Source organism: Zosterops lateralis (assembly GCF_965231275.1).
Source record: "Zosterops lateralis genome assembly, chromosome: 2".
Lineage (NCBI taxonomy): Eukaryota > Metazoa > Chordata > Aves > Passeriformes > Zosteropidae > Zosterops > Zosterops lateralis.
In genome coordinates, this window is record NC_139763.1 from 97,319,684 (window position 1) to 97,342,496 (window position 22,813).

The 22,813-nt window shown below is 37.9% G+C and overlaps 1 protein-coding gene across 1 annotated transcript; it reads left to right on the forward strand.

The window, feature by feature from the left end:
• Window positions 1-406: 406 nt before the first annotated feature.
• ZPLD1 (zona pellucida like domain containing 1) lies at window positions 407-22,501 on the forward strand (the record flags this gene model as incomplete). The annotated part of the gene is made up of 10 exons (XM_083854503.1): window positions 407-515; window positions 7,844-8,064; window positions 10,387-10,568; window positions 11,192-11,264; window positions 14,301-14,398; window positions 15,022-15,102; window positions 15,916-16,087; window positions 17,409-17,517; window positions 20,459-20,488; window positions 22,326-22,501. The coding sequence occupies exons 1-10, from the start codon at window positions 410-412 to the stop codon at window positions 22,499-22,501; spliced, it is 1,248 nt and encodes a 415-aa protein (XP_083710629.1). The 5' UTR covers window positions 407-409.
• Window positions 22,502-22,813: the final 312 nt, after the last annotated feature.

The window sequence follows — 22,813 nt, forward strand, 5'->3', positions numbered from 1 at the left end:
TCCATTACTTGGAACAATAGTTTGATTTTTAGCCAAGACATCTTTCTCAAGGAATTTTTACACTGAAATATCGAAAAACTAGTTGGAATTTAAATATTCAAGCAATTCTAATCTATCTATATTTTAGTTGAGTTTTTTTTTTCCCCTTTTCTAGTATCCTTGAGTACCTTTCATTTTGCCACAAGTTATGATTAAAAGTTGTAGAGGTATACAGAAATTGCACATTACTCAGGAGCAGAGAAATGGGCCCTGCTGTCCGTGACTTCTTTCCCACAAGCTCGTGAGCTTTATCCCCAGTTCCTTTGCTGGAGACCATCACCTCCTGAGTGATAGAATGTTTGCAGTAAGCATCTTTAATACAGTGAACAGATGTGTGTAATAACCACTTAATGTTTTGCTAGGTTTTGCAATGGAACAGGTATGGTTGCTGCTCCTGCTGACGATTAAAGTGCTTCCAGTGATTGCTCAGTTCAATGGATACAACTGCGATGCTAACCTCCATAGCAGGTTTCCTGGTAAGTATTTAATAGACTTTTTTCCTAATGGCTTCTTTATTGTCTTGGTTCAAAGCAGTGCTTATTTTTAAATACAGAGCTTTAAATCTGTCTAAGGCCTGGGGGTAGGACTCCACATTAAGTGAGTGTTAAGTGTTTTTGTGACAATGAACTTGCCTAATGCTGCACTTTACTTTCTTCTTAACTGCACAATGGGTCAAATTCAGCCTGGTAGCAAGGCAAACAATTCCCTTCGCACAAGTGGGGCTTGACCTGTTTTTGCCAGAGCTCTAAACTGTCCAGGACACTCACCAGAGCTCCTATTGTTGTAAATGTTCTCTATAGATTTAACACTCTCACACTTCTAACTGGATTTTCTTTCATGTCTGGGTTTCATAGCTTTCTTTTCCCAGGTAAGATAATATAATTATATCTTTTTAGTAAAATAAAGAAATTTATCTATTTTAAGCAAAATTAACTTGATGGCAGAATTTTAGTGCCTCACTTCAACATTAAGTCCTTGATTAGGGACAGGTGAAACAATGGTATTATGTCTATGGATGATGTATTTTCCTTCCTCTAAGAAAATGGGAATGAAGTAATTTTGGGGATATTGGATGTTCAGAGCTGTTAATACGAGAAATAGAAATGAAATGTCAGTCTTAGTGGCATGATATCAGGGTTTACTCAGGCAAAGGATCCTTTTAGTTTCTATTACATTGCTTATCCTTCCTGCTTCAATTGTATCTTGGGCAGAATAATAATAATAAAAAGAAGGCTGTGAATACTGTCTCTCTCCTATCTTGTTTTTCTGAGATAGTGATTGAATTGAATAGTTCAGTAATGAGCACTCAGTGTAGTATTACACTGTAATACCTTTCCTGTTGTTGCTTTCTGAAGAATAAAAGTTTTGATTTTTTTTTTTTTCAGACAGGGTCAGCTCTTTTATTAAATTTAAGTCAGCAGAAGGCAGAAAGTCTGTTCATTGATTCCTGTGTTACTATCACACTGCTAGGTGCTTTGTTGACATAAGGACCAGCAGTGGGTTTGATTCTTTTCCACTTAATCAATATGAACATGAGGAAGAGGGAAATAAGACATGCAAAGAAGATCAAATATATTGTCTCCATTCCTGAGAGAGCTAAACACCAGTTTAGCTGGGTATTTCACAAGCTACTTGTGTGCACATATATATTTCCCTTCTATTATATATATATATTATATAATACATATTTATGTATAAAATATAAACATAAATTTATAAATAAATATATATTCCCCTTCTTAGCATCGATTTTTACATGTTTGCCTCTGAAGTGTGAGTGAATTTTGCCCACCTGCTTCAGAGCTACCTTTTTGAGTTTCTTATGTAATCATGGCTTTTTTGGTCCCTGTTTTGGCCTTCTTGAGAGGTTTGCAGCAGATAGAGGAAAGTTTGTATTCCTCTTTCTATGTTGTAAAATTTTTCTCTGGTCATTTTTTGCACCTGCTTTTGCTAATGTTTATTTGCAATGTGATACCTGTGAATTGAATTAATCTCTTCCTGAGGATATTTAGGGGCCTCTTGCAGTTCTGCCTCATAAAAATGAGTCGTATCAGATTCCATGTCTGCCAAATCTCATTGACTTGGCAGAAAACCTGTCTAGCTTACAAGTAAACAGATTTTTTTCAAGTTAATTGTAATCACCCCTCACTGGCCATAGGAGCTAAGAGCAGAGTCCTGCTTTTTCCTGCTTTTTCTTGTTTGTCATCCAAGGCAGCAAAGATTCAAAGGCCAGGATTTAATCAACAGTTTTACTGTTGATTTTGAGAGCTAGGAAAGAAAAATAATTGTTTGTTAGTTGTGCATCTGTAATGGAGGTAAAATCCATGAACTCCTTTCCCCCCAGATTTGACACATGTTATTTTCAATATGCAGAAGGGTCTGCTATGAAATGAGCTGGGGCTACTGGAGCTGAGAGGCTGCTGAAGATGGGTGAGAGAGCCTCTGCAGGGAAAAGGGACTTCTTCTGCTGGCTTTCCCAGCACTTGGCTCAGGCTGTGGTTTTTGGAGATGCTGCCTCAGGGCCCTTGGGCTTCATATGTAAGGGTAGAGGTGAGAGAGAGATCAAAAAGGAGAACATTTTCAACATTTAAACCCAGTATCTACCAGGCTGAAATACTACTCGTAGAGCCTGGCTATGGATAGATTTTCTTCCTGTTCCTTATTTTTTTCACACAAGTAATCTTTATTGCTGTCAGCTGGAATTCCAAGCATGGCATGCAGACACCAGAGAAGCCATTGGGTGTTGAAGTTTGTCTCCTCTTTTTCTTTAAATGTTGATAAGAAACAGAACATGTCCTCAGCAAAGAGGACAAATGAAGCCTTCCTAGAGGAACCATGGAGCTCATCCATTTTTCATTTGTTTGTGTTTTTATCATTCATCGTTTAGGTGACTTCTTGCATAGGAATGGTGCTGCATAAATAGGATGACAATCAGACAGAACTTTTGTTTCTGCAGTTTGCAGGTTTATTTTTGAGACCAGGTATGCAATGGTCATCAGGAATGAAGGAAAAATAGTCCCACTTTTAGTAGACTGAAAATGCAGTGATTTTTTTCTTTTTTTAACCAAAAATAGATGTGTTCTAGAGAATATATAATTAGGTTAGATCTTGCCATCATTCAGAGGGAATGATGGCATAGGGAAAAACTTTAGTTTTGCATTGCAGTAAGGCGTAGCTTTTAGAAGGCTTCTGGGGCATAGAGTCATAGCAGTCTGTCTCCAGCTGGAACATGCAGTTTTGGTTCAGGAGGTTCTTGTCTTAAGTACATGTTGAGAATTTAGGACTGAGGAAATGTTGCAACTTTTTCACATACACTTTGGATTTTAATTCAATATCAAAGCAGTGATTTGATCAAAGAGGACGTTCATGTAATATGTGTTACAAGATAATTTGTGCAAAATAATTTAAAAACTACAGCATTTGTGTAACCAAAGCCGGTCACAGGAAAAGAGATTTGCATCAGGAAAGAGGGATTCACCAAGCAAGGATAAGCTGTCTCCACAAATGTTTATTCCAAAGGATTTTTCCATCTGACAAGGCCCTAGTGATATGCATTCAATATGCACCAACGATAAGATAATATTCATTGCCAAAGATGTTTATTCCAGGACAAAAATTTCAGGAAGCTTTTTATCAGACGGGCAGCAAGAAAAGGAAAATACATGAATATGCTAAAGGGATATTGAACAACAAGGTGAGCAAGGAGACCCTCCCACTCCTGCTCAGCTGAAAAAGTATAAAACAGGACCCTGCAAAACCAGGAGTGGTGAACCACAGGGTTTTGAAGCGATAGATTTCAAATCTGGTTCACCCAGTGCCGATTGCCTGGCCTGACCCCGCATTGCTTGTGGCTTTTCCCAAAACTTATACTTTGAGTATTTAATAAATTCCCTTTAATTGGCTAAGTTATTTACAACAGTTCATAAGGAGAAACTGGTTTTGTACTGCACATGTGTTTTCATTCCTCCTCTGATGGGATGATTTTTATCAGTGGTGTTCTATGGAAAACTCTTGTCCTCTGAGGTTTTTTTCTGCTGCCTACCCTGGGGTAAGTTGTCAGTGTGTGGAGGGGTAACAGAGCAGAAGTGGGCTGTGGAGATGCCAGCATTTGCCCCCATGAGTCTGCCCATAATTCAAGATGGTCTCTGTCACTGCAGGATCTGTGTATCTCTAGAGCTTTACTCTCTTGCTTGAGAGACATCCATGAGCACTGCTGGCTATAGACAGCTTGTGTGATTTGAGTCAGAAAGAAACCAAGAGGTTTGCATGTGTGGAAACTGTGACAGAGAGGCCGTTACAGTTATGGCTTCATCAGTTGGGTGCCCTAACCTTTGAACCATCACTCCTCTCACCCAGAAAATCAGAAGCTTTTAATGCAGGAATGCAAATACTTTTGCTTTTGCTTTCGCTCTCCCATCCCCCCTTTCTTCCCCCCCTTTCTCTCCCAGTTTCACTTTTGCTTTCACTTTCGCTTGTCCTCTTTCACTATTGCTTTCACTTTCTCTTTAGGTTTCGATTTATCTTTCACTTTCGGTTTCACTTTCTCTTTCAGTTTCGCTTTTGATATCCTTCACTTTCACTTTTCCTCTTTCACTTTCAGTTTTGCTTTCGGTTTCACTTTCGCATCCGATTACTGTTTCACTTTCGTTTTTAGGGTCACATTTCAGTTTCGCTTTCGGTTTCACGTTCCCTTTCAGTTTCACTTTCATTTTCTCTTTTACTTTCATTTTTTCTCTTTCATTTTCACTTTTGGTTTCACTTTCTCTTCTGCTTTTGCTTTCACTTTCTCTTTCGGTTTTGCTTTCGCTTTTGGTTTCACTCTCCCTTTCTCCCCCCTTTCTCCCCCCTTTCTCCCCCCTTTCTCCCCCCTTTCTCCCCCCTTTCTCCCCCCTTTCTCCCCCCTTTCTCCCCCCTTTCTCCCCCCTTTCTCCCCCCTTTCTCCCCCCTTTCTTTCTCTCTCTCGCTTTCACTTTCACTTTCGCTTTTCTTCTTTCACTTTCACTTTTCCTCTTTCGCTTTCACTATCTCTTTTGGTTTCAATTTCGCTTTCACTTTCACTTTTGGTTTCACTTTCTCTTTCGGTTTCGCTTTGATCCCTCTTTCGCTTTCACTTTTCCTCTTTCAGTTTCACTTTCCGTTTCACTTTCACTTTCGCTTTCGGTTTCACTGTCTCCCTTTCTCCCTCCCTTTCTCCCCCCTTTCTTTCACTTTCTCGTTCACTTTCGCTTTCCCTCTTCCACTTTCAGTTTCTCTTTCTCTTTCAGTTTCTGTTTTGCTTTCACTTTCACTTTTCCACTTTCAGTTTCTCTTTTGGCTTCAGTTTCTCTTTTGGTTTCGCTTTCGATATCTCTTTTACTTTCGTTTTCCCCTTTCACTTTCAGTTTCGCTTTCTCTTTCACTTTCTGTTTTGGTTTCACTTTCGGTTTTGGTTTCACTCTCTCTTCCTCTCTCTTCCTCTCTCTTCCTCTCTCTTCCTCTCTCTTCCTCTCTCTTCCTCTCTCTTCCTCTCTCTTCCTCTCTCTTCCTCTCTCTTCCTCTCTCTTCCTCTCTCTTCCTCTCTCTTCCTCTCTCTTCCTCTCTCTTCCTCTCTCTTCCTCTCTCTTCCTCTCTCTTCCTCTCTCTTCCTCTCTCTTTCTCTCTCTTTCTCTCTCTTTCTCTCTCTTTCTCTCTCTTCCTCTCTCTTCCTCTCTCTCTTTCTCTCTCTTTCTCTCTCTTTCTCTCTCTTTCTCTCTCTTTCTCTCTCTTTCTCTCTCTTTCTCTCTCTTTCTCTCTCTTTCTCTCTCTTTCTCTCTCTTTCTCTCTCTTTCTCTCTCTTTCTCTCTCTTTCTCTCTCTTTCTCTCTCGTTATACAGGAATAATATTTACCTTCCTAAATTGTGAAGAAATGAGCTACATACTTAACATTTAAGGGAGCATTAGATCTCTTTGGGACTGGCTTCAGATAAATTTCTGAACAAAAAATGTTTATTTCTAGAATGGACTAATTTGGCAATAATACTGCCTCATAAAGTAGTGGGCAAAAAAGGTTAAGTGTGGAAAGGTTGTTTATCCTCCTGTATCATGCAAAAGTTAGTTTTGTATGGTATGGTCTCATTTCCCACAGTGTCAAATGATAATTTTGCAAGCAGTAATGGTAACTTAATTGGTGGAGTTATTATTCTACTTTTTGAAACGGCTTGAAGCGAGTTATAAAATTAACTGAGCTATGTTGTTACATCCTGCAATTGGTTACAATCTGACTGTTTGTGCATCAGTCCAAGGAAGCATAAATGCACACTTTGCCATTCCCCTTTTTGTACTGCCCCTCTACCTTAGTACTCTCATTAAATGGATCATAATAGTCCTTCTGCAGTGAAAACCAAGGCATGCTGCTTCCTGATCTTTGTGTTTCACATTAGTGGGATTATGATTGTGTACAAACTAAGAGAATTTCAGGCCAAATCACTTCAACTCCTGTCTTGCCTCCAGTACCTTTGTGCCCAAATTTACACCCAGTGAGTAACATTTATCATGGCATTAGCTCAGGACTGACTCAGTTTGGCCTGTTATTTTCGGCACTTGATTGTTTTGGCTTGAAAGCCACCATTAAAGCTGTCTAAATTAAACTGCTTGTGCTCCTGTACCATGCGGGAAGAACTAGTTCATTGTAATGGAAATTTCATTTCCTCTCTGCTGTGACTGTGCAGTGAAACAATTCATTTTAGCAGGTTTAATGGTGCAATATTGACTGAAGTTGTTCTACAATTTTTAATAGCCCTTAATCTTTAGGCAGATGCAATAAATTAGTTCTATAAAGAAGTAATGTCTGTGTTTAACACAATGCAGTATGTATTTTTGTAAAGCACTAGGGGAAAACATCAGAACAACCCCCCCAACCATCTATGGGCAGAGAAGACCTTAAAGTAGAGCAATGTTAGAGCTTTAAAGCAAAAAAAATCTGTTGCTTGTGGCTGTATCTGAACTTGATGCTTTTCCATTCAGTACATAAAAATCTTCAGAACTTTTGAATAAAAGGTCAAATTGTCTGAAGATGGCTTTTTTTTTTGCTGTTCAAAAATTGATCAGTTTTAACAGCTGCTGCTTTCTAGGTCTTTTATGTTGTCATAATGCACAGAATGAAAGATTGCAAGATGCTTTGTGGTATTGATCATTGTCTTTCAAGAGCCAACTGATTTTTCATTAAAGCTCAAGTTGATAGTCCTTTAGAAAAAAAACAAATCCAAACTGAAAACCCAGGAAAAAACAACTTTAGAAAGATCATAATAAATTACTCTGATATGCTCTTGATTGTACTTCAAAGTCTGCACTGCCTGAGACTGTGATCTCATATGAAGTGGTCTCCAGACAACTCAGAAAAAATGTAGCCAGTTTCCATGCCAGAGTGGGCTAGGAGGCAGAGCTTGGCCTTCTCAGTTTCTCCAAATTGCTGGAAATTTCTGTTCCAAAGGGGACTGCTTAATCAGACTCCAAATATTTAACCGCTTGCTGTTTTCTACTCTGTTGCAATGTTTCGTGTTATGAATGTGCTGCTAAAGGATTTGCTGCAGGATTAATGTATTTCTTGCTTGGTTACACTATGTTACTATATTAATTCTTGGCTTTTTTCTTTAAAAAAAGTGAAGTGATAGAGTCAAATCTGTTCTTCAGTCTAATGCAATTCCTACCTTTATATTCTAATACTTTGCTGTGATGAAATCTAAAAATTTATTTGATTGGAAGTCACACTGCTAGACTGACTGCTACAATAGTTGTCTGATGATTACTTCAAGCCTTCTTACAATGTCTTTCCCTGTTTTTCTTGCAGCTGAGCGAGATATCAATGTTTTCTGTGGAGTACAGACAATTACTATGAAGATAAATTTTTGCACAGTTCTTTTTTCTGGTTATTCTGAGACAGATCTGGCACTGAATGGGAAACATGGGGATGCCCACTGCAGGGGCTTCATCAATAACAACACCTTTCCAGCAGTGGTCATTTTCATCATCAATCTGAGTACTTTGGAATCTTGTGGAAACACTTTAGTGGTAAGACCAAGTCAAAGCAAAATTGTAGCATGGCTATGGATACATAGGATCCAGTGGATGCTCTTGACAGCATTGTATGTTTCATAGATAATATTTACTTTGTCTTACCCAGTTAGAAAAATATTGCATGCATCAAAGAAAACCAGACAAAATTGGTAACTTATAATCTTGATTACTATTTAGAAAATACAGTGGGACACACATTTGTCCTCTGATTAGAAAGTGTAATTTTAAGTATTTTTTCAATGGAAGAATGAGATTTTTCCAAGGTATTTCTAAAGTTCTTCCTAACCATGCCTTAGATTTTGCAGAAGTGGAGAGTTTCAGTTTGTGTGTATCACATTGATTGATATCAAAGTACCGATAAATAACTTAAAAAAAAAGTTTAAAATTTTATTATTTTCAAGGCTTTTATTCTCTCCAGAATTCTTATTTGTACTTGATCCTTGTCAGTTTTTATAACAAGTACCCTGTTTTGTTTCTAATAATTTTGCTGAAATGTTTGATATGCTCTGTGACCTCTTTTCCCATAGGCTGAGTTTTCTTTTAAAATTTCAACAAAAAAAAAAAAAACAGTTAAGCCAATTAAAGAATGTCTTTTCTAACTGTAGCAGCTCCATGATTTGCAGTAGGAGAATTTTCCAGGAAGCAACTTCTTCCTATTCCTGTGTAGCTGGTCACCTTGTAAACTCCCTGAACTTGCTATATGATCATGATCATAAAAGCTTGATTTTAAAAAACAAAACAAAAAGACCCACCTCAGTCTGATAAATCCAAATGATTGGAGCTCCCTGTGAAGTCCCCCACCAGGCTGCACTGAATACAAAGAAAAAGTAGCAGCTGCTAAAAATATACCCCAAATTTTTTCCCCCATCCTCTCTGTTTATTCATGCTGTGCCCCAAATGAAGAAAGAAAAGGAGCAGGGAGCATTTCTTATCATGTTCCCCACACTGGAGTTTTACAATCCCCCTGCATTTCTTGGCAGTGTTTCACAGCAAAGACCTTCAAGCTAATTTTCAATAAAAGTAAAGGAAAGACAACAGTTCAGGCAGAATTTGTGTAAACCCCAGGTCTTTCTGTAATACAGCAGACTCAGCTTTTTATTTTATGGGTGTAGGGTAGTGAGGAAGTTAAATCTGTGGTTGGTTGTACTACTTTAGCCTGTACTGTTTAGGCAAAACTCAGATCCTGGAAAACTTTATTTTCAACATTTTTGTGCTATTTAGAAAATTACTAAGTACACTGTGAGCAAAATGCTCACCCGCTTCTGTATTTTCGGTAGACAAAGAAATCAAAATTCCTGCTGTGTGTCCTGTGCTATTTACTTCAAAATGTTACAGCTCATGCAGGTCAGGATGATTCTTCCATAATGAAATGGTGGGGGTTTTTTGAGAAACTGTGTGTTTTAAAGCTACTGAGGACATCTGTTTTGCTAATACAGTTATACAAAAGAAATGCTGCAGGAGAAGTCCAGTGCCATGTTAATTTGCCCTGTAGTGTACATGCCTGCAGAGAAAGGAATTTGTGCTGCGTCTCAGCTGTTTTTAAACCACTCCTTAATTCAGATCAGTAGTTACAGATGGAGTGGGGCTGGGCTGATCCCAGGAGGGAAGTGTCCCTCAGTTTTCCTAAGGGCTTTGTGACTTTGCAGGCTCTGCATACTCCGCGAGCTGAGCAGTACAGAAAAGCATGTACCCATGGACACAATTTAGGTTACATTGGCATTAAGTTTGTACTGCTTTTCAGCTCTGTAATTTCTGTCAGTTTATAGTTTTCTAATTAAGATTTAGAAATGTATAATGTAAACAAAGCCACACACTCAAAGTTCAACTGCTTGGCTTGTGTCTTCTTATAAAATACCTTTTTTTTGATGTGTCCAAACCAAATCTCAGCAGTGAGAGTATATTGTTTCTGTGAATTAAATTGCTTGTGTATTAGCCTTTTTGTTGATATGAAAGCTCATTGTAAAGTAATATATTTTAACTGTAATAGAAAAATTGCTTTAGTTTTTCCCAGTAAGTTGCATTAATTCATTGCGAATGAAGAGAAAAAAAGTGCCCACAAAAATATGCTTCCAAGATTCATAATTCTTTTCAAATGTTGCTCAAGTCTGGTCTAAGAACAAGGAAACAGCTTGTGAATTTTATACAAGTGATTCCAGGGAGGTGAAAAACAGAACACAGGGAAGATGTTATTAAACCAAATTAATTTTTGAAGGTTTTAGTGGAGATATTTTGGGATAAATTACCATCAGTGTCCTTAAGATTTTTTTCTCCCACAGTTAACTTCAGCTAATAGTAATTTTCTGTCTTCCTCAATAGGTATCCTCAGCCCGAGGTATCAATGCTTATGGAAATACCTCAGTGGTACAGATAGGAAATATTTCAGGCTATATTGACACACCAGACCCACCAACGATTATCAGCTATTTGCCTGGGCTCCTGTACAAATTTAGCTGTAGCTACCCACTGGAGTACTTGGTCAACAACACCCAGCTGGCTTCGTAAGTGTCCTTTTTCATTTCTGTGTGTTTCATTCCCATGTTTGTATATGGGCATGCCATAACAGCATTGTCCATGTAGCAATTTTTGGCTGTTTAAGAGTAAAAGGACAAGAAAAAGCACCAAAAGAAAGGAAAAAGAAAATTCTGTAGTGTCATTATACGAGATAATATAGTTTATAAAGAACTGCCATTATGAGGAGACCCTTAGATAATGTCAAACTTCCTTTAAAATTCAGATATTCTTCTGAAAAAATATAGTAGAGGAAAAAAAAATTCTTTATGAAATACCTTGCAAGCTTGTAAATATAGAATGCAAGAGAAAATATTTCCATGAGTAAACCTTGTGCATCATGTAAAGTGAGTTCCTTTTTGTCACTTTTCCTCTCTGCTAATTATTTTTCTGATTCATGTTTCCAGTAGCATCCATTATTTTTTGCATAGTTAAAAATGTCAGTATTTCCACTATAAATTCCTGTTTCTGAAGTTTATAACCCAAATGCATAAATTAACTCCTTGTGATATGACTCATTGAGTTTTTTAATGATAAAACCCACTGAAGTGTACAAAAACAAAAATAAAGAATCTTTCTTCATGATGGTTTTTTGTTTCTGGTTTTGTTGTAGGTCATCAGCTGCTATTTCTGTAAGAGAGAACAATGGTACATTTATCAGCACTTTGAATTTGTTGCTTTACAATGTGAGTATAAAACACAGTATTACTACCTGGACTAAATTAATCTCTGTGCTATGTGGATAGAAACTGTTTCAGCAGACCAAAGTATAGATTCCTCTCCATAGAGTGCTGTTTCTTTCCCACTCCTCCCATGAGCCAAGCCTTTCTTCCAGGCATCTTTCATCTCTGAATTCCTTTTTCCTTTTTGTTTGCATGTACCTGCTGTCTTGTATTTATATGCTGGCCTTTGAGGGACAGACTCAGTCTTTTTGTCCTGTATTTATACAGTTCCTAAATTTACAGCTCTGGCTTTCAGTTGGTAGTGCCACATGACTAATCAATTGTAGCCACAACAATCATACTCCAGAGTGCATATTTTGTTTGCATTTATTATGTTTCTGTGTGTGTGTATAGGTGCTTTGTGCTGAAACAGAGAGTACTCTGTAGTATTCTGTAAAATTATTCCAGACCTATTCCCATAGCAATGAACTGTAGCAGTTTGCCTGGGGTATTTTTATGCTCAAGCCTCGTCAGAATGTTTTGATCATCTGTGAATGTTGTGAAGGATGTATCAGTTCCAAATCTATAGCCCGATGCATATATTGCCTTATGGTGTGGACTTTAAAGATTTTAAGGGTTAATAATTAAAACAGTTTTAATCCAATCCTTCTTCCTTATGTTATAGATAATTTGAATATGCATTATTGTAAAAGCTTTTACCATGTAAAATGGGTTGGTGACACTAAAACATGAAAAATGCAAGGACCTCTACTTAACATTAATCCCTGAAATTATATTTTTGTGTTGATTAAAATTTTTACTCATACATTTTAAATACCTGATTTAAATATCAATTTTTCAATCTATCAAGCATCATTTTTGTAAATTATGAATCCGATTTTTTTTGCATTATTATTCATGCCATCGTGTTGCTGAGTTATAATTCATGCAACTGATTTAAAAGTCAATGCTTTATGCTTTGAACATAATGAGCTATAAATATTGCAACAGGACATTTTTCAATGGCATGCTCTAAAAAATCATGTTTGTTTGAAAGAGCAGAGCTCCAAATAACAACCTATAATCTGTTAAAATGATGATTATAGTTCTCTCATTTTTAAATAAACCAGTGATCAAAAAGATGAGGCTGAATGAGGATAGGCAAATTTCTCAGTTAAGCCAAGCAATGACCACTGCATATTGACTGCCTTTCAGGGCCCAGATCATCAGTCAGGAATAAATGCTATTGATGGTCATATTGAGCACATTTTTTCCTCAGTTATCCCATGCCAAAATGTGCTTTCATCCTGCCCACCCCTGTATGCTTGCAAGTTGACTATGAACAGTGGTGTCTTTTCATCCTGATGGCAGTCACATTATTTGCCCTAGTGAGTAGCACTGTCATGAATAATACTGCTAAGGCTGGCAGATTCCAGTGGTGGATGTGCCCTTCTGCTTTGCTTCCCAGGGCTGGATGAATACATGGACAGCTTGTGCATTGCCTGCATTTTTCTCTGTTGGGAGTGCCTCTGGACACCTGCTGTCTTGTGGGCTCACTTGATCCCTGTCCACAGTCCTGGTTTTGGGGAGGGGCCTCAAGGCTCATGTCCACCCTTGCTATTAGTGAGGGGAGGTGTAAAGATGTGTTTCTTGACTGCAAGCAGCTGTCTTCTCCAAATTTACCTGCACTGTTATTTCTTGACTCTTCGTCTTCTTAGCTTACCTCTGTCTTCCATCAGAAACTGTTGTTTAGATTTACTTTGTGATACTAGTACATTTCATTGTTAGGAAAGATAAGAAGAGCTGTTATGGTAGACTCAGATTTTAATAGCAAAATGTTTAATGGTCTTTCACAGAGCCTAAGTGGCTATGTGCTTTTATGCCTTTTTGTAAATGCCTGTCTAAATGAATAAAAATTGCTCTTAAAGAATAAAAGAGCAACTGTGGAGCGTAATAGTGAGGGTCTTGCACTTTTTAATGAGTTTCAAAATGTGGCAGAGCTAAGTGTTATAGAAATGTATAATTAATTAGACAGGAGGCAAACCCACCTGAAGGTGTCTGATACTGCACAGATTAGATATTGGGCATGCTGTTAATTTTGGCATCGTTACCTTTGAAAAAAATCACTTGGTCTCTGGTGTAACCTTCTTGTTGCTGTCAGCTGCTGCTTGCCATGGTCTTGCCACAATGAACCTGGTTGGAATCCTGTTAACCAGGTTTTTTCAAGTGTATTGAGAGTTTTGACCTTTCATGAGAGTTCTCAACGTGCTGGGTCACTGTGTTATCTGCATTAGTAATGTGTTTGTCATAAGTGACTATACCAGATAATGCATTTTGATATTCTCAATTAATATCTGTCACACAGATCTGTTTCATGGCTTTGTTGCTAAAGGGACGTTAATGTTTTAGATTTTAAACAAAAAGTCCCACTAAAACAGCTATATTTAAGTAGTAGTATATGGGGAATTCCCAACTTTTATGTTGAATACAGCTTCCTTGAAACAGCTCCTTTGAAATACTAGAATTTAAATGAAAATGTTTGTTACTTTTAGTTTTCAACAAGCCAGCTTCCATAGAAACTACACTTTGCATCACAGAATGTCTTTGTTCTCCCAGGCTACAGCTTAAAATATGTAACATCTCATGGCATTGCTATCTCCACTAATTCAAATAACCTTAGCAACCTTTCCTGGGAAAGAGTGCAGTGTGACTACCCAGTAAAGCTTCTGTTAGAAAGCCAGAGCAGCTCCTATGTTTGCCTGTGAGCTCTGGGAGACTTGTTGAAGTGTCAATGAATGATATGTTTTCTTTAATCACTGATCTAATCTCCTTATTAAATAATATATTCTCTCAAATTGTTGCATGGGGCAAAGGCAGTCTTTTAGACAAACTTATAGGAAATTTCTCTGGCAGTGCTTTTTGTTTCTTCCTTTAGAGAGGACAAAGTAAATGACTGTTCTACACAGAAGGGTCAGAAAAATTGCTGAGAGCTCAGTCTGGATGCAGCTGGGTTGTTAGAGTGAAATTTCTGTTACAATTGAGGCAATGTTTGTTTTACAGGATTCAACCTACAGCCAGCAACTCCTTATTCCAAGTACAGGTTTACCTTTGAAAACCAAAATATATGCAGCTGTAAGAGCAACCAACCTTGATGGCAGGTACCATAAAGGGCATTATTTCTTGTCTTGCTTGCTTTTCAGCTCTTGTTACTTACCTGATTTAGAAGCATCTGTCTTTCCTCATAGCTTTTTGTATTTCAAAATAATGGTTGGTGTTCAATAATCCCTGCTCTCAGCTGGAGGGTGTCAGGTCCTTGGCAGTGAATGCATATTTTGCTGCAGTTCTTGTTATGAAAGCTTTTCTGAATTATACTTTAAATCCTATATTGCTTTTATTTAGGAAAAGGCCTCTATTGGATCACTTGAGAAAATCCAGGGCTTTTAAAAGGGGATTGGTGTTGATTTCTGGTCCTATGTGGCCGTGATTTCTGAGAAATGTGCAACACACCAGTGTGTGTTGGTGTGGTGGTTGACTTACGTGAGACCAAATGATTTGATTTATAAAATTCTACTGCTCTGTTGTGCTGTTTAATCTTCTAAGTAGTTGAAGAAGCAGGATGAATCGTATGTGACCTGCTCAATACAGTAATTCAGTTTTGCTGTAACAGCCTGCATTACCTGTTGGTATGCTTTTTTGTGCTGTTCTTTCATCTCACCTCACTCACACCTCCCCACACTTGCACTGCCAGTTCCCCTCATTTATTCCTTTACTTCCCGTGCAGGTGGAATGTTTTGATGGACTATTGTTACACCACTCCCTCTGGCAATCCTAGTGATGATATTCGATATGATCTTTTCCTCAGGTAGGTCCTGTGCAAACCCAATATTTTATTGGTCTTTCTTTAAAAAAAAAAAAATAAATCTCTTCAGTAGTGTTTCTTAAACTGCAGGGGAAGTTTAAGCATTCATTAGTAGGCAGGACCAAGGCTAGGTTTATAGAAAGCATGTCAGAACTTCTTTGTGTGGGAACATAAACACAGAATCAGTTGTCAAGTCATAAGAAATGTGAAGGTAGAAAAGCATATATCCAAAGTTGTTCTACTAGAGATATCATAAATGCTTAAAGTGAATGGCTAAACTGGCCTTTATTTCACCGAAGGTGAATGTGGTGAATGACAGTGATGTAAAACATCAGTGACTTCAGTCCAGGAAAGTAGTTAAGCCAATGATTAAATATAAATAGGTGCTCCTACTTCTACTCCTGTAAAAACGTTAATTTAACTTTGAAAAGCATCTTGGCAATATCTCAGATTAAATTTTATCCGTGACACCTATTGGAGAGGTACTGTCTTCATTTGGAGTTAACTGTCTATGCTGGTTAGCGTACCTGACTGCTTTTTGCTTCAGGTCTCAAGTTTCTTTGAGCACTGGAATTAAATGGTACCTTAGTTATAGCTGTGGTGCTGCAAAACAAAACAGTGTTTTTGTAGGAATGTGTTTCAGCACAGCCAGCTGCAGCCTAACAGGCAGATTGTGTCCGCAGATATTCGCACTGTGTTCTTTTCCAAGGAACTAAAGTGTTGAGCTTGCTGCTTAAGCTATCTTATTCTCAGGTAAGAGAATAAGATACTAACAGAGCTGCTCATCCCAGTTTCACTCTTTTCTACAAAAACTAGCTGTGACAAGGATCCGCAGACGACCATAATTGAGAACGGCAAGAGTCAAATGGGGCGGTTTTCCTTCGAGGTGTTCCGCTTTGTGAAGCACAAGAACCAGAAGATGTCCACGGTCTTCCTTCACTGTGTGACGAAGCTCTGCAGAGCAGATGACTGTCCCTTCCTTGTGCCAGTAAGTTGTAATTATCTGCATATAAAATAGGCACACTGGAGTTCTGCATACAAGTGTTATGGAAGTTTGGATGGCACAGAATGAAAGCGACTTGTAGAGATTGAAGTAAGAATGTTTTTTGTGTCTGAAGGAATGTGAAACAGCTGATGAAGAATATGGAAATGAATACTGTCATCTGGAGATAAAATAATACTAGATCTGCAAAACACAGGTTATTAATTATGTGAGAAATGACCTCTCTTCCTTGTCGTCCTTAATTTTTAAAAGTAACAACTCCGAGATGGCTTTTGGGTTGATATTCTTAGTATAGTAGTAATGTATCCATAACCATAGTGGATTAAGAGAAATATCTTAGAATATGATTTGTGGAAAAGATAAAGCTATAGGAAGTGCTGTTATACTGATTAGGAAAATTTGTGAAAGTTTCTTGTAGTGAAAAAAAAATACCATGTCACTTTGAGTTTATCATATCCCTTATCATCTGGAAAGTACTCTTTTGTTGAAGTTCATGAGGTTATGTTTATTTAAAATTAACTAATTTTACGAGTATCAGGAACAGCAGAGATATTTTGGAAATGGAAACATTTCAATGAAGATATTAACACAAAGTTTTGTGATATCTTCAGAGCACGGTATTGTTTCCCACCGAATGACTTCCCATCTAGAATTTTAAAGTGTGCTCAGTTCAGTATAGTCCTGAAATTTTGTATGTTATTTCACATTTTAATATTGCACATTTATGTAATTCATTTTGCATTCAGTTTATGTTCTGAGGTTTTTGATGTTCTTTCACGAGAAGCTGAAACTAAGGAAATGCTCTTGTTTGAAACATATTTGAGCACCCTAGGTTAAGGTAGATGCTGGGTCACAAATGTTAAAGACGGATTCCAGATGAGAGTGCTGGGGATTGCTTTAGTGTGTCATTGTTATTTAGAACTCCATGGAAGATGTGCAAACTCTCACTTGAGAAGCTTGCTAGATTAGGGATTGTCAAGCAAAATGGATTTGTTGGGGAAAACTGTCTGTAAACATAGCTTTGGGAAATTAACTACTGAAAATTTAATATACTATAAGATGGATCTTGTACGCAACAGCAATGCAGTTTTGTAAACAAAGTGAGGCAAAATAAAATGGGAAGCCAGGAATTTATAAGATGCACTTCTAGGCAAGATTGCAGATGTTTTTATTGCAAAGTAATTTAATGCATACCAAGAAATAAAATCAAAGTTACTTACCAAGAGTTCACATTACATCAGGAACCACACAAAGGCCCCAGTTCTGTTCCACTCTGAATCTGTGATTGTTTTGATTGACCACTCAGATCTGCAGTAACAGAGAAAAAAGAGACACTGGTGGAAGGACAACTTGGCACCCTCAGAGCACATCTGGCAATGCTGTCATCTCTGCTGGCCCCATCATTACCAGGAGTGGTAGGCATAAACAATCTTTCCCTATGGACTGCAGGAATTTCAGAAAACTGGGGAAATGTTTTGCAGGTTAACGTAAATTTGCAGTGACTTAAAGGGTGAATTCTCTGTGAGTTTGCTGAGTGGTTTTTACTACTGCTGAGTATTTTTTACTAAATTTTTTACTACTTTGTTTGGTAGAAATTTAGAGCTAATATTTTTATTTGGCTCTCACATGTTTCCTCCTCCAATAAAATCACTGTGGGATACTGTTATACATATAAGGTCATTATAAAAGTCCGGACTCAGTGAGTTGACTTCTTTTTTTGTCAGATTTCACTGGAGTTAATAGAATTTAAGGTACTATGTTCAGTGTTGCAATTTAATTTGGATGGATAATGAATATTCACTGTCACTTTCTATTCACCATTTCTTCCAGCTTCCCTCTGGGTTTTTATCTATGTGTGGCTTAAAATTAATGCACCCTATTCTTAGATTCAGCTATAAGAAAGAAATGGGACAAAACCATTGTAAATTTTAAACAGTGGGATAAATCCACTGCTTTAAATTGAGGGTGAAATTCCATGATTTTCATTTTTATTGCCAATTGTTTTAGGAAAAAAACCAAAAGGCAGCTCTAAATGTAATCTGCAGTCTCTGAAAAAAAATTACGTGACTGCTGTTTAAGTTTTACAAATTACATGAATTTACAAGTAGTTGCAGTTAAGCAACTGATTTGAGCAGTCTTAGGTTTAGGCTGCTTAGAGGAGGACTGAACCTAGGCTAGGTAAACTAATTTAAAACTTGAGAATAAAATCCTTCTTTAAATGCCAAGAAGTTGTTCCTGAGTACAGAGAGAGCAACTGACCCTCCAGAATGGGGAACCACCTGACAAGAGACCATTTCTAGAACAAATAGGCTCCATTATGAGCAGCATTTCTGCAATGAAAATGAGTGATTTTTTGCATTATGCGTGGTCCCATTTGAGTTGCTGCCATCTGATTAGTCAGGAAAAAGTGGGAAGAACTAACTTCAAAGTTGTATGCATGGGTACACGTGGGAAATGAATGATGGATTTGCTCAGCCAAACAAGCGTGCTGGAGTAAGGCTGCCTTAGGCAAGGAATGGAAACTAGATACAGATTCTTACATGAGCACCCCCTGCTAGGTAATATAGCTCATGATTCAAATGCTGTGAATGCTATTTTTACAATTAAAAAAAAAAAAATAGGATTCTTATCAGTTACCTTTAAATACTGCTTAGCTTCAAGCAAAGAGATCTGAAGGATGTTTAATGGCCTCGAAGAAAGGATAAATAACTTTATAATTTCATGACAACTGTTGAGGTTGTTTAGACGAAATCATGAATAAGGGTGAAAAAAGGAAAGCAATTTTTTAGATGTATTCTAAAAGTGAGTGGGTAAAGCTTTTTTGATTTCTCCATCTTCATAGTGTGCTTTTGGAGCATTCCACTCATGCTGACAGAAGGATGGTTTAATGGGAAGTACTTGAAAAAAAGGGGATTCAATTCTAAACTCTGCCACAGATGTCATGAGTGGCATTGGGAAAGTTCCTCAATCTGACTTGCATTTCTCTTTTTCTTCTGGATCATAAAGAGGGAGTTAGTCCTGCTGTCAATTCCCATTGTGAAAATAAGCTCATAAGAACCAGGAAATTTGTTAATACTATAGTTAACAAACAAAAAGGGGGAAGATCATGTGAGAACTTAACCAAAACTATCTGGATGATGAGTAGTTTTGGATAAATTTGGATAATTTAGGACTTTTTTTTAAAAATTTAAGTAAATTTCAGGTGAGCAATACTGGGGTGTAGTGCTGGCTTGCACTGATGTGATGCTGATGGAAGTGCTCATAGTGTTTTCAAGGCCAGCTCTTGCCAAGCTTTAGCACAAATACATTTGTCCAGAGCCCATCAAACCTGCACCTGCCTCACCACAGTTCATAGGCCAGTAGTAGGACTGCACAGAAACCCTACATTTCCCTCATTTAGGGTGGAGCTGCAGCTGTCCCAGGTAGGAGCTGAATAGTGCTGCTGCAAGAGTGCTGGTCCTTCTCTTGTGCATTTCTGAACTCATATTTTTTACGTTTGGCTCTTTTCAGAGAAACGTTGTTCTTTTTTGTTAACTTAAAATAAGTCATTACAGGAGATGTACACAGAAGAAAACGCTTTAGTCTGTATGGAAACAAAGCAGGTACCTGGTTGTGAAGTTAAAATTATGTAGCTTTTGACAGATGTCTCACTTAAGCTTGGGAGACAGCTGCTCAAAACAAATGTACACACGAACTGTGCTTACTGATTGCACAAAAAAAGCCCAAAACAGTGACAAGAAATGTAATTCTGAAATGGACACTGGTAAGTAAGTAAAAACTGAAGACAAAATACAAATGTTACCCTGAATATAAAGCCACTATGTAACTGCCAAGAGGAAAATGAACTTGGCAAAAAGAGCTTTTTTGTAATAATTTATGGTTGCTGCCGTATTTTTTCTTGTAAAACTTGTAAGTTTTTTCCTATAGAGCTATTTTTTAATATGATTAAGTGAAGGGGCTTGTGTATAACATTGTGCTTATGCTTGTGTTGTTACTGAGGAAGACAAAAGAACTGGCTACATTTTCAATTAAGAGATTCCTGATTTAACGTGATGTTAGCTTTTTTTTCCACAAGACATTAAAAATATTGATCAATATTTTTAAGATCTTTATATTTAAGATCTCCTGATATTTAAAATAAAGCAATGACATGCAATTAATGATGTCATACATATTTTAACAGAGATGCTAAATGCTGCTGGTCAATGTCACAAGTAGATCTGATGTATTTTTAAGATAAAGCTACAACTATTGTTTTTTGTGTTGCAAGAGGGGAAGTGGTAGGCAGAGGTATTTTAAAAATATAACACATGCTTTGCTTTTTTTCTTTTCTTTTTTTTTTTTTTTTAAATATAGATGAGACACCAACCAACAATTCACAGCTTGGTAAGTTAATCAGAATTCCAAGAAACGTAAGAGAGGGTTTACAAGGGAAGGACAAACCCTTTTGATTAATAGCTATGCACTGGGATTTTTTTTAATTTTTTTTTTTTCTTAAATGAATCAATACCAACATGCTCTGAAAAGAAAGCAATTGGTGAGTATGGAATTCTCAGTTTAATTTGTTCACCCAGCACCATCTTCATTAAAACTTTTAATTCCTGTGATGAAATTGAAATGAAGATCTGGTGTTACAGCATATGAGGGTGAAGGGTACATTGTAGCCACAAGATGCAAAACCAGACTTAAGCAGTAAAATTTGCCTGTGCCACACAGGAGTAGAGCAGGAAATTGTTATTATGGTGCAGCCTAGCTTGGTTCATATCTCACTTCTCACACCAGAAAGTCAGTGCTTCAGCTCCTGTTCTCCTAGCATTTAACCACACAAAGAGAAACTTGGATAGAACTTGTGCCCTGCTAGGGCAGTGAAGGAAATAGGCTGCAGGGGAGATAATCTCTTTAAGTTTTAGGGTGCTTTTCCTTTGGGCACTTGGAACACTTGTTTCAGCCCATCTGTTACTGTTCTCTGCTGGTAACAAGGACTGGCTGATAACTAAGAAAGGATTGGGCAATTCCACCTTGTATTTCTTCTGAAATCTAATACTGTTTTTTCCTTTCTTTACTCAATTTAGAACATATGAAAGCAGCTACTGTTCTTGTCTGTGAGGGAGAGCTCTCCCAGTAATTAATTGCTCCCTGTTGTGCTCCTACCCATGGATATAATTAAAGTAATAAAAAGCAAATTATTTATTTGCTGCACACAGTTTTCTGTGTTAATGGCTGCTACCTTTCCTTCCCATCCAACAAAAGCAGCAGCCTTTTCATACCAGAGCAACAGCCTTTCCTTTGCCTGTTGCTGTCCCTGTGAGGAGCACAGAGGTGGAGTGAGATGAGGTTCCTGCTGCAGTGCTCAGAAAGCAGCACGGTGTTGGGAAGGGGAGGGTAACCAGATCAACAGTGCAGATTTCCTTTCAGGCTGGGTGAGGAGGGTGGGATTAATGGTGTTGAGGGCAGGTGGCTGCTTCTGGGAGGAGCAGTCTGCTTTCTCACATGAAGACTGTGTTGTCATTTCACCTCACTCTCCACCACGGGTAATGGCAAATGTTCATTGCCATTCAAAGCGTATTCAAATGCTTTTTTCCCCCTCCTGCTGGGAAACACAATACTGGCTGTGTATGTATGAGGCCCATTATGTTAGAACTTGTCCATGAACAGCTTGCTGAGCTGCAATAAGTATTAAATACGTCACCTTTTCTAGCTGAGAATTGATAAACATATTAAGAAGCCCTTTCTGAAGGTGTATAACAAGCTTCCAGAATGTCTGATATCCAGTGCCAGACATGTCTGCTGATTTGTATAAACTTTGAATTGAAATGTAGATAGTGATAGCGGGGAAGAAATCCTTTAATTAACTTGATTAGGCCACAAAGCCTTATACACCTCCCTTGATAGTCCTCCTTGGAAAAGTCCTTGGATAATGACAGTCTTGCCTTGAGTAACACTGGTCAAGGTCGGTCACTAGCACATGAGGGATAATGCCTTAGAAGGCACATGTCTTTATTTCCCAGCATGGTTGATATTGAAAGAATTAATAGCTGTTTTCAAAATGTACTTAGGTGAGTTTTATCCAAGTCGACTGGTGCTCATTCTGAGGTACAGTTAGTTTTAGTTTCTTCATTGCAATTATACAGTATATTGGGTGTTGGAAGGGGAAGGCAGAAATGTTTGGCACTCATGAGAGACAAAACCAGATCTTACCTGAGAAGTTTTCTTCTCTTTGCAGCTCACCCAAATGGACCTCCTTTCCAGATGAACACAGTCACCAGTGCGCTGATTTCAGGCATTGTTGTCCTAGGAATTTCAAGCATTTTCTTTTTGGTATGTTCTCTAACTCTCCTGCACAGAAACTGGCCCAACACTTCAGTCCTGAGTGGCATCCGGAACCCAGTCTTCAACTGAAAGTGATGATTTGTTTGCACTTTTTGTTTGGGGTTGCCTTTCTCGGCTGTGAAATATGATTCCATTAAAAAGTAATATTAAGGCAACACTCCAGTGGTATCCAGCTTCTGTTCCAGCTATTCTGTATTTGTAGATTTGCTAGATGATGTTGTGTAGGCAAGCGGCAGCGATGTTGGTAACAAGCCTAGAAAACGTTGAGAATCTCAATTGTGTTTGCGGTCAGACTGCGTGACATTTGCCCATGAATGTGCTGACAGTAGAGCTCATGTCTTCATCTGCTCAGTAAGGTCTAAAAGCTGACAAGGCTGCAGA